Source organism: Sesamum indicum, linkage group LG6 (genome assembly GCF_000512975.1).
Source record: "Sesamum indicum cultivar Zhongzhi No. 13 linkage group LG6, S_indicum_v1.0, whole genome shotgun sequence".
Classification (NCBI taxonomy): Eukaryota; Viridiplantae; Streptophyta; class Magnoliopsida; order Lamiales; family Pedaliaceae; genus Sesamum; species Sesamum indicum.
This window is the reverse complement of record NC_026150.1, coordinates 1037734-1053155: the sequence shown is the minus strand read 5'-3', so window position 1 is coordinate 1053155 and position 15422 is coordinate 1037734. Positions and strand designations below refer to the sequence as shown.

Below are 15422 nucleotides of genomic sequence, written 5' to 3'. Positions count from 1 at the left end.
CTTTCCCTATGTTTGTCAACTCGGGGGGTCAGACTTAATTCTCTTTTATTTATACTTGGGAGTGGGAAAAGTTGATCAACAATTTGTCTGTTTTGCTCTTGGGTTCTTGGACATTTATGTTTATATACACTTAGCATTGACCTCAAACACACAGTGTTCGCTGTATGATGGAATACAACTGCAAGACAAAATTGTTGTAAAAGATCCAAACTGCTTTTTGAGCAACCGTACTAGCACTGTCACATTCTCATGCTGTTCCTACGTAATTCACTGCATGGTTCCTTCAGTTGTAAGTTTCTTCTGATTTTTCAGTCTCTCCATCAGGACAGGTTGAAGACATACTTGGAGAGCATGCTCCTCTCTTTAAAGAGCACTATTATGTTAAATCGTCCGGAAACTGTGATCTCTCAAGGATGAGTGATCCCCACAATGAGTTCAAGGGTAAGAATGTGCTTATAGAGAGAAATAGTACTTCTGAGATGGCTTCGAAATTTGGAATGTCCATGGAGGAGTATCTGAAGATTTTGGGGATTTGTCGAAAGAAGCTTTTTGATGTGAGATCAAAGCGCCCAAGGCCACATTTGGATGATAAGGTGGCATTTCTTGTTGACTTCTTTTGAGTTAGCTATTCTTTTGCCACAACTCTTTTTTATGCATGGACCACCGCTTATTGGTTACCTTGCATTTCTCAGGTTATTGTATCATGGAATGGGCTTGCAATTTCCTCATTTGCAAGAGCATCTAAAATTCTGAAGGGTGAGCCCGAAGGGACAGATTTCTACTTCCCTGTTGTTGGCACTGATGTAAGATATGCTGCTCTTTCTGGCTTGTTAGATGCATAGTCACAGCATTCTCATATGATTTATAGAATGTCCAAAATCTCTTTACTTGATGTTTAAACATCTCACACGCGATTCATTTTCTTTCTAAAAAGGACCGGTAAGATTTGTGCCATTATAAAAGCACAAAGGACAACATCGTTTGGTGGTTCCAAGGGCTGTACATTATGTTTGCAGTTTCTCTTTTGGTTCCTATTTGTGAAATATTCCTGAACTGGGTTCATTGAATTTGTGGGTCTTGTACGTGCTGCCTTGCCTTTACGGCCAAATAATAATTCTGTGTAATTGCTTTCTGACTGTTTCATGTTGCTTATCTTTGATTACTGAACTTAAGTAGTAGTTTAGTATACTAACTTCTGCCTGGTGGACCATAGCCAAAAGAGTACATGGAGGTTGCAGAAAGGGCAGCAGCATTCATAAAGAAACATCTTTACAATCAGCAGACACGAAAACTTCAGCACAGCTTTAGGAATGGCCCTGCTGCAGCACCTGGTTTCTTAGATGATTATGCATTCCTCATATCTGGTCTTCTGGATCTGTATGAATTTGGTGGTTCGATATGTTGGCTGGCTTGGGCTATTGAACTACAGAATACACAGGTAAATAGGTAACAAGTTATAGTCTAACAGCCCAGCCGGCAAAATCTCCTGGTTCTACCATGTATGACTCCCTGATTTTCAGGATGAGCTGTTTCTTGACAAAGAAGGTGGAGGATATTTCAATACTCCTGGGGAGGATCCTTCAGTTCTCCTCCGAGTGAAAGAAGACCACGACGGAGCAGAACCTTCTGGAAACTCTGTTTCAGTGATTAATTTAGTGAGGTTGGCTTCCTTGGTTACTTCAGGTTTTGATCGGTATAGGCGTAATGGCGAACGTCTACTGGTATGCTCATGTGCCCATGCTTTCTTCAGAAAAAGCTTTTCTGCCCTCGATACTCTTTCTCACTCATGCTTGCTGGTTTGACCTATTCTCTTACAGGCTGTGTTTGAGAAGAGGCTGAAAGACACAGTAATGGCTGTGCCTCTGATGTGCTGCGCTGCAGATATGTTTGCCATCCCATCAAGAAAGCAAGTTGTCATAGTTGGACCGAAGTCTTCTCCAGAATACGAAGGCATGTTAGCTGCCGCTCATGCATCACACAATCCTAACAGAACAGTAAGGCCACCCTAAAACAGACTGCTCAATCTATCTTCTTCTCACTCATGTCCTAGACATTCAGTGTGACTCTGCTGTCTGAATGCACAGGTGATTCACATAGACCCTACTGATATACAAGAAATGAGATTCTGGGAGGAAAACAATGACAAGATTGCCCTCATGGCCAAGAACAATTTCACTTCTGACAAGATGGTCGCTCTCGTTTGCCAGGATTTCACATGCAATCCTCCAGTATACGACCCGAGTTCTCTCGAGTTGCTGCTGTCAAAATGACCAACTAGCTGAAGTAAATACGCTAAAGAGTAGAATAAGTTGTGGGTAGATCTTTGATATGACAGCACGCTCCCAAAATGCAATAAGTGTAGCTTTGATGCAACAGTTGTTTTATATCTTGTTAAGGCTACTGGGTTAGAAAGTATGTGGTGATGTATAGTTGAGAAGGGAACCAAACTTGTTCAATTTTGAGCTCTACTTTCAGAGTCTCTTATACCAAAACACAGGCACAGGCCCAGGCCGATTTAACGAGCTTTTGTTTGTCGGTTTGGGCGTCTATGGATTTGATATTCCAGTTTGGTGTTGGTTGAAAGAATGAGAAATCAAGTTGAAATATTGAGTTCATTATATAACCACAAAATAAATGTATAGTAAATATGACATTACTCGCAACAATTTACTTATCTTTAACAATCATCCCCAACTATATATTGTTTCTATTATTTTTTAAACTTGATGTGTTATGCACATATATATATCGGCGGGAAAATCGTTCTACTAATTTCAATTAATTAATTATTTTTCACTTAATTTAATAAATAAAATAGAAAATAAAATTGTAGTACATAGGTTTCACTGTCTTGAGGATTTGGATTCACATCTCGAAATTGTCTCCTTTTTGAATTAATTCTGATTTTCAATTTTAGTATTTTGTTTTTATATTTCTTCCGCCTTCTCAGTATCTTCCTAAATTTTTTCCCTCTTTGTCTCTCCGCTTGAGGCCTAGGGTTTTTATTTTCGCTTTATTCTCTGAATTGGCTCCTGGGTAGTAACTGACCTCCGTTCCCGGAAAAGATTCTTTCCATTGTTTATCTCCACTGTAGGAATCAAATGCTGCTTCGACCTATTCTATCGAGAATACAAAACAATCGACGCTCCGCGAATTTCTCTCTTCTTAAAAATGTAGGACCTTCAATTGCGAGCCTCGCTGATGCAACTTCTTCGAAAGAAAAGTCGCAAGAGAAAGCGTATGTTATTTCGTACCTGGTGAATGCGTGTGGATTGTCTCCGGAAAAGGCTATCTCTGCTTCAAAAAAGGTGCATTTTGATGCCCCGGATAAGCCAGATGCTGTTCTCAACTTTCTTGAGAAACAGGGGTTTAGCAAAACGCAGGTGGCGGAGTTAGTGAGACGACAACCCCGGGTTCTGGTTTCCAATCCTCAGAAGGTCCTTTTGCCAAAGATTGAAGTTTTCTTGCAGCTGACAGGGGCTTCTGAAGAAGAAGTTTTCAGGACCATTACAGTGAACCCTTATATTCTGACAAGAAGTGTGGAGCACAGATTAGCACCTGTTTATGGTTACCTGAAGGATATTATTGGAGTTGGAAAAGTCGAGACCCTTTTAAGGCGGGGATCCTGGATTTTTAATATTGATCTTGAAAATAGGATTATGCCAAATGTGGATTTCTTGAGGGAGATTGGAGTCCCCCAGTCGTGTATTGAGTTCTCGTTATTTCACTGTGCGGAGATCTTTTTGCCAAAATATGCTAAGTTCAAGCAAATCGTTGAGGAGGTGAAGCACATGGGGTTTGCTACGTCAAAGACAACATTCATATTGGCTATACATGCCCGGACAGGGAAGAGCAATTTAGCTCTGTGGGATCGTTCTTATGAAGTTTATAGTAAATGGGGTTGGTCAAAGGATGACATTCATATGGCATTTATAAAGCATCCTAATTGTATGCTTTTGTCAGAGAAGAAAATCTCAGCAGCCATGGATTTCCTCATTAATAAGGTCGAGCAGGAGTCCAGATCAGTAGCGAGATGTCCGCAGATTCTTTTCTACAATATGGAGAGGAGAATAGTTCCTAGGTGTTCCGTTGTTCATCTCTTGTCCTTGAAGGGTTTAGTTAAGAAAGACTGGAGTTTAGGTAGTGTACTTTGCCCTGTAGAGAAGGATTTCATTGACAAGTATGTGACAAAATATACTGGGAAACTTCCCCAGCTTTATGATGTTTATCTATCAAGTAAACCAGGAGTGGTGGAAGCTTAATTCTGTTTGAAGAAGGTTAGCTTCTACAATATTAGGTCTATTTTGGTTTTGGTACAATTTAGTATTTTGGCGTCCGTCAAGTATGCAATATGAACATTCATTGGACATTTTTGGCACCTGCGACATCCCTGTTTGATGGGCTTGGCCTATACGCATTAGCATCCACTATTTCCTGTTTAAGGTGATGTTTGTTACAAAATTCCATTGATTTGAGTATTGTCTATGTAATTTATTCGTAATGACTTTGGAGAAGACCTTGATTGTCACCGTCATGTTGTTTGCACATTGACGTAATTGCAGCATGTTTGGATTGCAACAAATCCCTGTTCCAAGCATGCTCCATGTCTCCACAAAATTTATGATTGTCTCGTTCCGCCCTCATCAGATGTCAACGGAATTGCACAACAACAATTTCATATTCACTGATATAGATAATAAGTGAACTCAGCTTGTCTTGAAATTTCAAGAGACAGAACTATGTATGATAACAACAGATACAATCTATATTCTACTTTTATTTGCTACAAGTTGAAGAAACATTGCTGTGTCACTCTCCTTATCTTCTCCAGCAGCAGCAACTTCCTGGGGTCTTACTCAACTACTGGATTCATTCTGCTTCAACAAGTCTGATAATCTTACAGCCAAACTTTGCTTTGCTGAAGGGGACACACCATTCTTCCCTATGATTGATTCAAGAACTGCTTCCGATAGTTGCTTGTTCTCAATCACTGCATTCCCGTGCTCAGGAATAGAACCATCTTTTGAGAAACTAATCTGCAGATGAACACGGATAAAGTGTAACAACAGAGCGATAAATCAACTACAACAGAATGGAAAATAAAGTCCAGATGATTTTGGTCTTGAAGTTGAATTGCTTACTGTTAATGATCCAGGAGGTGAGTGAGTGAAGAGAATGGAAGCCCCAGGTGGGAAGGTTTCATTCCTAAAGGCTTCGAGGAATTTTTTGGTTGCTTCAGACTCTGCATCAGTGTATTTCCCAACTGCTTTCCAGTAAGCAACACAGTTCTCCACCACCTTCTCTGAGTATTGTTGGCCCGTCAATGGCAGTATCATTGTCACCTTTGTGAACTTTTCAAAGGGACCTTCAAATAGGTACAGAGAATTGAATGTATCGACTTAAAAAGTAAAAATAACTTCGAACAAGAATTGTAAGGTCTAACTAGTTTGTTACCAGCTACGATGTCCCCAAAGAAGTCGACCGAATCCGCCAGCTCGTCGGCGGTCTTTCCTTTCCACTTAGCGGCAAGCGAGGAGACGGCGCTACCGTCCAAGTACACGCCAATGGCCGTGAACTTGACGAACTTCCCCTCGATCTCCAGTCCCCTAACCCCTGCGCATATTAGCCACAAAGAACAGTGAGAAAGATTAGAGCTACTGAATCACATCAACCGCGCTGATTGTCAAATGCTATTAAAAACAACAAAGAAACGACAGAATTAACCTGCGCCACCGAGGAAGAAGGTCATGGAGGATCCCGGAGGCTTGACCTCCGGCGGAAACACGCAGGAGTCGACTTGGACTTGGGTGACCGACGGCGGTGCAGTCATTTTTTCGCTTGTGTGTGTGTGTATGGGTATAGCTACACACGCTCACACATATATTGTGCACGTGAATTGACAGATAGGTGGACAATTATTAATGGTGGGTGCAGGACTTGAAAGTTGGGTGAATACGTATGCGGCGCTAGGCACCACGAGTTTTACCAACCACCTCTTCCCTTCTTGTGTGGGAAATATTGGGTTTAATAGGATCAAAAATAATTATACAATAGCGTTACTAGTACTACTCTAGTCATAGGAAATAAGTCTGAAACTGGCTCCCACATGTTAGGGTCTTGGATTGAGATTACAATTCCGTCCATGTTGATGAAGATGAGAACCTTTTCTTTTGATCTCAAACTGTAATACTGATTATCCAATGCTTCCCCCGTGATCAGTGAAAGAGGAAAGCATCTGTCGAGTAATTCAGATTTGAAAATAATATCATTACCAGGTTCCTGTTTCTTTTATTCTCCCTGTAATGCTCTTCGCTCAAACAAATGAGGCTTACCTTAAATCATCCATTACAATTCATCTATGATTGTTGCCTAAGAAAAGGAAAAGAAATAATAATCCGACCAACATCCGGAAACTGGAACAGAGACAGTCAGACAAATCTGTAATAGTGATTCAATTCATTAGGCCAAATACTACAATCGGACAAGTATTTTCAACCAAAACGTTAGCGAAACCAAAGCGACTTCCGCATAGTTTTCAGGAAGTCGTCTTAGCTTAGTCGACGGGCTCTTCTGTATCATGCCAGCTCCATTCTTCCTACCTTCAAAAATGTGTCTTCAGGAGCACTTCTGTATCAATGCTAGCTCCATTCTTCCTACCTTCAAAAATGTGTCTTCTGGAGCAAAAAGGTCGAGGTTCGGTTGAAGATTGGCAGGCTCCAGCTAGGCCATGAGGATATGGTTTGTGTCTCACCCACAACTGCCTCCAATAGCAGCTGCTGCTCTGCCAAGCTAGCACTTACGTGTTATGTGTCTATAACCATTATAGACCCCTAACGGTCTATACCTTATAGACCTTTTTGGTGGGGTGCCACCACCAATTCATCGGCCGACAACTTCTAGGGCACCTGTCGGCCGGATTTTTTGATTCTCGCCGCTGAGTCCCGCCGTCTACTTATGCTGTTTCTCTCAAAGGAGGCAGGAGAGGGTGAGCCCCCACAAACATCACTGCCCTCTCTTATCTAAACCCAAAGCCTAGCCAGATGCCTACCTCTTCAACCTTCCAACGCCTTAATGCCCCCACTTGGGTTACAAGCTCGCGTTACCGAACCCGGCAACCCTAAGGTTGGAGGAATTTCTTTATAAATAGTTTGAGCTTTTGCTAGTTCTCCGATGTGGGATGCTAGAGAATTAAATAGGTTTTCGACTTATAAAAGTCGCATTTCTCTATTAGAAATATATATACGTATAAATGACGATTTGTTGTTTATATTTACTAACAACGATACAGTTTAAGTAATTATTTTGAACAAAACGTACGATCAACTAAATTTATTAAGTTGTTTCAGGATTTAAGATAACAAAATAATAGAATGTTTATGAAACTGCACGTGATGATGAAAAGAATTAATAAATAATAAAATATTTTATATGATCGCTTTAAAACGTATAAGTTTATTTATATGGAATGCTTTTAATACATATGTATCTCAAAGATTTGATTGAAGTTTAATAGACCTCGTCGTTCCAAGTCCAATTTAAAACGTGGGGTCAAGTTTAAAATATGGTTCCTTAAAACTCTGTCGTTTTATTTTACGGAAACTAATTGCGATGCTCGATTATTTTGAAAATTCCTTGGTAAAATGAATACTATGGGCCAAAGTAAAAGGCCCAATATATATAAATTGCAATCAGAGCCCATTTTAGAGCAACCGAAAAGCCCAAGTAGGGGACCAATCACACTTTATTAATAAAGATTAAAGACATGGTATTTTATAAGCTAAACAATAATTTTTTAAAATTTGTTTGAATAATTTTTTCAGTTTATTTTTTTCGAACAAATAAATTTGAATTATATTTTTTCAAATATTGATAATATTATTTTTTTTATGATAAAATTACAATAATTTCTCTTGAAAATTGCTATAATACAATTATCTACTTGTCATTTTAATAATTATAAAGAAATTAATTACTGTATTTTTAATTATGTTAAATTTAAAAAAAAATAATTATAGTTTACCTTATATTATTAATAATATGAAGACATTTGAAATAATTTTCTAATATATCTCTTAATTTATTAATCAAAAAATCATTAAAAGAAATTGTAGGACGTACAATTTTGGATAATTATTAACGAACTAAAAATAATGAATAAGACCTAAATTAAATATCTTTTATAACAAATTATTAATGGATTATTTGGTAACTTATATTAATTATAGATTATATTTATAATTTTTTAAAAATCATAAAAAGAATATTAGAATTTTATGACGTAAATAATTGCTTTGCGGGATATGATGACGTTGGAAGTTAGAAACGGTTAGTCCCATTTGCAGACTGCCTTGAGTTGCTCAATTTACAGCTCTCTCCATCTATCCACTACACATCCCAAGCTGCTAAGCTGTGGAGGGTATATGTTTCTCATTTTTTTTTTCATGATGATTAATGTTTGATGCTAATTGATTAGCGAAGATTTAGGGTTTTGTATATTGTGCGGGAATGGTGGAGAGGAGGAAGAGGAAGCCACTGGTGCTTTCTTCCACTAAAGCCCTCGTCGATTCCCTGCTTAATTCTCGCAAGACTACCAAATGCGCTGATGGAATTGAGGAGATTGCTGCAAGTCCCTGCGCTCCCACACTGCAGTTTACCGCTGGGATTCTTAGATGTTCCAAGGACACAACTGTCGATTCGGTTGATGGTACTGTTTTGGTTGGGTTGTCCACTTCCGCGCTCAAAAGATTATCTATTACTTCAGGGTCGCTGGTAATTTCTATTTTCAATGTTTAGTTGCTGTTTTTTGATGGTTTTGAGCTTCCCACTGATTTAGTTCGAAATTACTGTGTGAAGAAAATTTGGGGGGGGGGGGGGGGGGGGGGGGAGGTGGAAAGAATCTTTTTTTTGCTGGGTTTGTTTGGCATATAGTGTTCGTGTGTTTATTTTTTTAACATTTGTCAAGCTAAGTTTTATAGCAGAAACACAAATTTGCTGTCTTTTTATATGTAGATACTCATCAAGAATGTGGATGCTAATGTAAATAGAATTGGACAAGCTGTGGTCTTGGATCCTCTCAGTGCAGATGAAAACTCCTCAGAACAAGGATCAGTGTGTTCTCATGCTCCTAGGACGATGTTGGTCTTTCCATCATATGCTTATCCTCAAAATCAGTCTGTAACTTTGGACCCTCAAGTGGCCTATTTATCTCCACTTTTAGCATTTAACTTAAATTTGCATCTGTCATGCTTGAAAGCTGTTGTGCACAAAGGAAAAGAGGCACTGTCATCTTTGTTTGTAGTGAAAGAAAAGGGCAAAATAAATGTCAAAGAAAATGAGCCCTCTTCTATTAGTGTAGCACTTCAACCTTGGGGTGAGTTGCCGAAGTATGCCTCTCACTTGAGAGCCTCTTTTGTGAAGATACCAGAATGTGGCACCCTTCAACATCTTAAAACAAGTTCATCTGTTGAAGCAAAAGAGCGCCAGAACTTGATAGATTTGGCGCTAAACGACTACTTTTCTATTGATAGATATCTTGCCAGGGGTGACCTTTTTAGTGTATGCATAAATTGGAACTGCAAATCAGAGTTGTGCACCCCTTGCAACCAAAAAATGCTAAATGGTGGCGAGGACACAATATACTTCAAGGTAAAAGATTTTACTATAAACATATGTTTTGTTTGTCTCTTAAATTGTTTGAGGATTTGTGGGACACACTGAGACTTCTAAGCCATGCTGGTTTTTAGGTTGCAGCTATGGAACCATCGGAGGAACCTTTTCTGAGAGTCAATTGCAGTCAAACTGCTCTTGTTCTTGGAGGAGGTGTTGCGTCTGCTGTTCCCCCAGATACATTAATTCCACGATCGAAAAGTCCATCACCTTTACAAGATGATGCAGTGCTGTCTCTGGCCAACATACTTGCACCAACTTTATGTCCATCACCATTATCATCAAAATTCAGGGTTGCTGTCCTGTTGCATGGTGTGCCTGGTATGTTATAAATTTCTAGCTCTGACCCTTGAAAACCTCTATACTAATTGTTATGGCAATCCTCAAGTTAATGACTTCCAACTTCTTATATCTCATAGTGTGGCTGGAGTTTTGTTAAAATTAAGAGTTGATATCTGACTTGAGAAGTTTCTCTGGACTTGCTAATCCCAAAGTGATTTATAGGTTGTGGAAAGAGGACTGTGATAAAATATGTTGCTTGTCAATTGGGCTTGCATGTGGTGGAATATAGTTGTCATAATTTTATGACATCTTCTGAGAGGAAAACATCTGTTGCTCTAGCTGAAGCCTTCAATACGGCTCGCAGGTATACTGACACCACTATGATACAAATCATTAAGCAGTAGAATCCATTATCTTGTAAATTATGTAGCTTCAGAATATTCTTTCAATACATGATTTCTAGTTCTAAATTATCATCCTTCAGTAGTTGTGGCATGACAAGGCAAACAATGCATTTAGTTATCGTTTAATTTAGTTTTTATGTGTTTGATTCACAGAGAAGTTTCTTATATTCCATATGCTATTACTGTTCTAGATATTGCCCAACAATTCTTCTTCTCCGTCATTTTGAGGTTTTCCGTAATCTAGCTGCTCAGGAAGGATCTTCTTATGAGCAAGTTGGAGTTAACTCAGAAGTTGCATCAGTCATTAAGCAATTCACTGAGCCAAGTACTGAAGATGAAGATGACTATATTGAAGAAAGCTCAGATGCTGATTCTGTAAGTTTGGATGTTGTTGATTCATTATTTACCCTTTGTCTCTACTGCTAAAATATTTATTAGTTCGAATTAGATTTAACATTCCAAAATAGCTATTCCATGTTTTTCGCACTTCGTTTTGGCTCTTTGTTCCATTTAATTTGAGATAATAAAAGTAAAGATAAGAGAACATAAAATTATCTCTTTTTTCATGTGAAACACTATTCCTTAAAAAAAGGGTACAATTTACTCTTTGTTTCTGAAAGATCAATAATCTGGCTGAGAGATCTTTGTGATAACGAACTCCTAGCGTAAGATGAAAAAACTTCTGCAGAAAGTTACCTGGTTACCACATGGATGATTAATAGATATTTCTTGTTTCATTGCGATGCAGCAGTTAAAAGGTACTGAAATGATAAACCAGCACCCAGTTCTGTTAGTTGCAGCTGCAGACAGTTCTGAAGGTCTTCCTCCAACTATTAGGCGCTGCTTTAGTCATGAAATTAAAGTGGAACCTCTGACTGAAGAACAAAGATTTCAATTGTTGTCCCAGTCTTTTAAACATGTCTCGGAACTGCTTCCAAATGTACGTTACTGCTTCTCTCGCCCCTTGATTTTGCACATACATCTTGTTAAAGTAGGATGTTTTATGCCTGCTGCTGCTGAAAATGGTCCGAATTTATGGCCTTCTCTCATTATCCAAGTGAATGATGACTAATGCTGCAATTAACCATTATAGCAGTAAAGGGCTCCAGAACGTTCTATCATGGCAATCATGCTATTGTGTTTGGTATATTTATCTGTCTGATATTTCAACTTTCCTAGGGACAAACAATGAAATGACTTAAAGCAACATTTTTATGGTAACTTGGCAGCATTATGACTACCTTCTCCATGGGTTTTTGATAGAGCACATTTTTCTCATTGCAGAATTCTGCAGAGGATCTTGTAAAGGATATAGTTGGACAGACATCAGGTTTCATGCCCAGGGATCTGCGTGCCCTAGTTGCTGATGCTGGTGCAAACTTAATATCTGAGAGGAAGAAGCTGGATCCTGGAAACCCAGACCCAAGGCATGGCTCATTTGACTCCAACTCAATTGAAGATAGTAGCAAACTGAGTGATATATCTCAGGGCCTTGGTAAAGAGAACTTAACGAAAGCACTGGAGCGGTCAAAGAAACGAAATGCATCAGCTCTTGGTACTCCAAAGGTATATTAAACAAGGGCATAACTCAAACTTTAGATGTTTCCTTCCACATCATACCTAAGGAGAACAATTATGCATCACGAATAAGCAGCTTGTTCACAACAGTGTTCTATGTTGTATTTCTGCATATCAAAGTAAAAAGGCCTGTGTAGTATTTTAGTATCAATTAATAGGTTTAAAAAGACAAAGTGTAATAATCCACTAAAGATGCTTTTTCCTTCTGTATTATGACAATCCTGCTTATCTGTCATGGTGCTATTACAGGTACCTAATGTCAAATGGGAAGATGTTGGTGGGCTGGAGGATGTAAAGAAATCAATCCTTGATACTGTTCAGGTAACCTTTTTATATTATTATTTAACTGCTACGGGACTTGTTTTGGAAATTGTTGCTGATGATGTTATAACGAATTGAAGTTATGATCTTTTCTTAAAGTGAGTGGGTCAAATAGGATATTTGAGATAGTTTTCTTGAAGCTTCTCTCACTAATACTCTGTCAAGCTTTTAGAATGTAGTTTTCTGGTGTCATACTTAGCTTGTGAGAATAGAATTTGCTGTTTATACTACCTTTTATGTCAGTTATGATCATAGTTGTTAAAGACACTTTAATCCTTTCATAATACATTACTCTCGGTACTTGAGTGTCCATATATAGAACTTCATCCACTCTGTTGTTGATGCTTGGTGTTTTTGATTCACATTGGCAGCTCCCTCTCTTGCATAAGGATTTATTTTCATCTGGATTACGTAAACGATCAGGGGTCCTTCTTTATGGTCCTCCCGGGACAGGAAAAGTAAGTTAACAGCGTCAATCTTTCCATAGTTCTCCACCATGACTTATGTCATTCATGGATGTCACATTTGATGTCCTTTTAATGTAGTCTCCAGCACCATAACATTCGACATTCTTTTATTGGAAACCTCAGACATTACTGGCAAAAGCTGTTGCTACAGAATGCTCCTTGAATTTTCTGAGTGTAAAAGGGCCGGAATTGATCAACATGTACATAGGAGAATCCGAGAAAAATGTACGAGACATTTTCCAGAAGGTAAAAGGTGTTATTATTCTTTTGTAACAAATAAATGGTAACTAAACACAATTTCTATGTGACTCTGGAACTTTTCTGATTGGCATCGATTTTAGGCCAGAGCAGCTCGCCCATGTGTTATATTTTTTGATGAACTGGATTCACTTGCCCCAGCCCGAGGTGCCTCTGGAGATTCTGGTGGTGTTATGGACAGAGTAGTTTCTCAGGTAAAGATGTCTTTTATCCCATGTTTTTTCCACATTCAGAGTTTTTAAAGCACAGTGGCATTCCCTTGTCCCGGCAACAGTCCCCCACCCCCTCCCCCCCAAAAAAAAGGAAAAGACTCCGTGCAATACCAATACAGTGTCTGTGTATTGTTTATATGCATCTAAATATGTGCTTATACATGCATGCAATACTAATCATAAATACTTCTAGTATCAATTCTGCCTTTACCTAATGCGATTTGTTGTTTCTAGATGCTTGCAGAAATTGATGGCCTGAACGATTCCAGCCAGGTAAGTTATCATTGTTGACAGCGCTCGGTCACTGAATTTTTTTTGGATGCCGTACGGTCTTTATTTTTTCTGTACTCATTTTTATTCTATTATTCCCTGTGAATTTAATAGGACTTGTTTATAATTGGAGCTAGTAATAGACCAGATCTGATCGACCCCGCACTTCTGAGGCCAGGCAGATTTGACAAGCTCCTTTATGTTGGTGTTAATTCTGAAGCATCTTATAGGGAGAGGTTTATTTCTTTCCTCTGCATCTTGAACCCCCTGTAATTGCATTCATAAATTTATCCAGACTCTCCCTTGGACAGGGTTCTTAAAGCTCTTACTCGGAAGTTTAAACTGCATGAAGATGTATCACTATACGAGATAGCACAGAAATGCCCTCCAAATTTCACCGGTGCTGATATGTATGCCCTCTGTGCAGATGCTTGGTTTCATGCTGCAAAACGCAAAGTAAGTCTATTTTTTCCAATGTTGGAAACTGTTTATCATCACATACAAATGATTGATTTCCTTTAACTTTCTCTTTTCAACCCTATATCCATTGAGATAATTTTTTTGTCCATCTGATTTTCATGTTCTCTTTCTTGGAATGTTTCCAGCGTGCTCTGTAGTGCAAGGCAGCTCCTTATTGCTACCTTAATGTTGTATCCCTTTGTAGAGAACTAAGTTTGTCGTTCATTATTTTATGTAGGTATTATATGCTGATTCAGATTCAGCCTCACCAGATCAATCCAACACCATTGTCGTTGAGTACGAGGATTTTATTGAGGTATGACGTACAGATTCTCAAATATCCGTGGGCATCTGATTTAGGATAAACCATTATCATCTACCAGAAGTCATAATAAGTGATGAAGAATTTTTCTACAACTTCATTTTGGTTTCTAAAATGTGGTGTTTTATAAACCTTGAAGGCCTTAAGAGAGCTATCTCCTTCACTATCAATGGCAGAGCTGAAGAAGTACGAAATGCTGCGCGACCAGTTCCAAGGGCCATCCAGATGAACAGTGTCGGTACCATATTTTAAATCATAATTTAACAGCGATACATATCTCCCATTAATCTATAACTATTGACATTAAACTCCTATATCTGTGAAAACAAAAGCATAACATATATTATATATACAAAATACAAGTTTATTAATCGATACCGTATATCCGAATCCAATTCATACTGTTCTTTTTGTGGCTGCTTCTGTACAACGCACTTGTCTGCATTTCTCTCTAATATTTTATGTCATGCGACCATTTGTTTATGTTAGTTCAAGTCAAAGACAGAAATAATACCCGGTGGATGGTATAACCACTAGGTGTTACATTATTGATATTTAGTTATTATGCAAACGTGGAAAACTCTAGTTCCAAACAGATTCAGTCCCACCTACCTAATCCTACAGCAAATATTGTTGTATTTTTATATAATTGATTAATCATATTATAAGTGTAATTTGCTTGAAGATGATTGAAGTAAATTATCAAAAAGGTGCAGTTGAAAGTGTAATGAAGAAAATGATATTTGGCCCCCTTGAACTTACAGATTGGACAACAAAAAGGTGTATTGCGCTGATCAAGAGCATTTCTGCATGGAAAAACTAGACTTGAACAATTAAGCCTTGGCAATTTGTTTGATTTCTACTTTGGTACAAATCTCATTTTTTTTTGGGTGGGGTGGGGGGGTTGTTAGAAGATGTAAATCCAAGTTAGAAGTAGTGTATGGATTGGATGCAAAGGTTTTGAAGGTATAACTGATAGTGGGAGCATATTCTCCCCTACTTGTGTGGAATTTGGTCATATAAATATATCCTACTAAAAAGAAACAAAAATGACAGCTTCCTTTACATATTCTTCTGGGCCCTATGCAACACACAAATATTGACTATTATTATTAGTTAAAAGTGTTGAAAAAGAAACAGTCAATACACCCATCCTAATGCCTAAACTAACTTCTTCATTTAT

The 15422-nt window shown here is 38.3% G+C and overlaps 4 protein-coding genes across 5 annotated transcripts in view; 3 read left to right on the top strand and 1 right to left on the bottom strand.

The window, feature by feature from the left end:
- Positions 1–2523, top strand: part of LOC105163172 (spermatogenesis-associated protein 20) — a 5947-nt gene extending 3424 nt beyond the window's left edge. The window contains exons 10-15 of the mRNA XM_011081421.2: positions 330–593; positions 693–803; positions 1214–1438; positions 1521–1721; positions 1818–1994; positions 2085–2523. Of these exons, the coding sequence (XP_011079723.1) occupies positions 330–593; positions 693–803; positions 1214–1438; positions 1521–1721; positions 1818–1994; positions 2085–2270 (1164 nt within the window). The 3' untranslated portion in view covers positions 2271–2523. The remainder of the gene's footprint in view (positions 1–329; positions 594–692; positions 804–1213; positions 1439–1520; positions 1722–1817; positions 1995–2084) is intronic.
- On the top strand, positions 2942–4385 carry LOC105163170 (transcription termination factor MTERF8, chloroplastic). The gene has a single exon (XM_011081419.2). The coding sequence runs from the start codon at positions 3102–3104 to the stop codon at positions 4260–4262; it is 1161 nt and encodes a 386-aa protein (XP_011079721.1). The 5' UTR covers positions 2942–3101; the 3' UTR covers positions 4263–4385.
- On the bottom strand, positions 4660–6112 carry LOC105163171 (chalcone--flavonone isomerase). The gene is made up of 4 exons (XM_011081420.2): positions 5725–6112; positions 5455–5613; positions 5142–5365; positions 4660–5036 (listed from the first exon to the last, which is right to left on the bottom strand). The coding sequence occupies exons 1-4, from the start codon at positions 5828–5830 to the stop codon at positions 4857–4859; spliced, it is 669 nt and encodes a 222-aa protein (XP_011079722.1). The 5' UTR covers positions 5831–6112; the 3' UTR covers positions 4660–4856.
- LOC105163169 (peroxisome biogenesis protein 6) lies at positions 8326–14621 on the top strand. 2 transcript variants are annotated; one of them, XM_011081416.2, is made up of 17 exons: positions 8326–8416; positions 8485–8769; positions 9010–9645; positions 9744–9987; positions 10171–10312; positions 10544–10727; positions 11101–11292; positions 11637–11918; positions 12180–12251; positions 12623–12709; positions 12842–12964; positions 13060–13170; positions 13423–13461; positions 13573–13694; positions 13770–13914; positions 14156–14233; positions 14379–14621. In XM_011081416.2, the coding sequence occupies exons 2-17, from the start codon at positions 8506–8508 to the stop codon at positions 14466–14468; spliced, it is 2811 nt and encodes a 936-aa protein (XP_011079718.1). In that variant the 5' UTR covers positions 8326–8416; positions 8485–8505; the 3' UTR covers positions 14469–14621. The 2 variants fall into 2 exon arrangements, with proteins under 2 accessions (XP_011079718.1, XP_011079720.1); XM_011081418.2 differs by having other exon boundaries at positions 8333–8769; positions 11104–11292.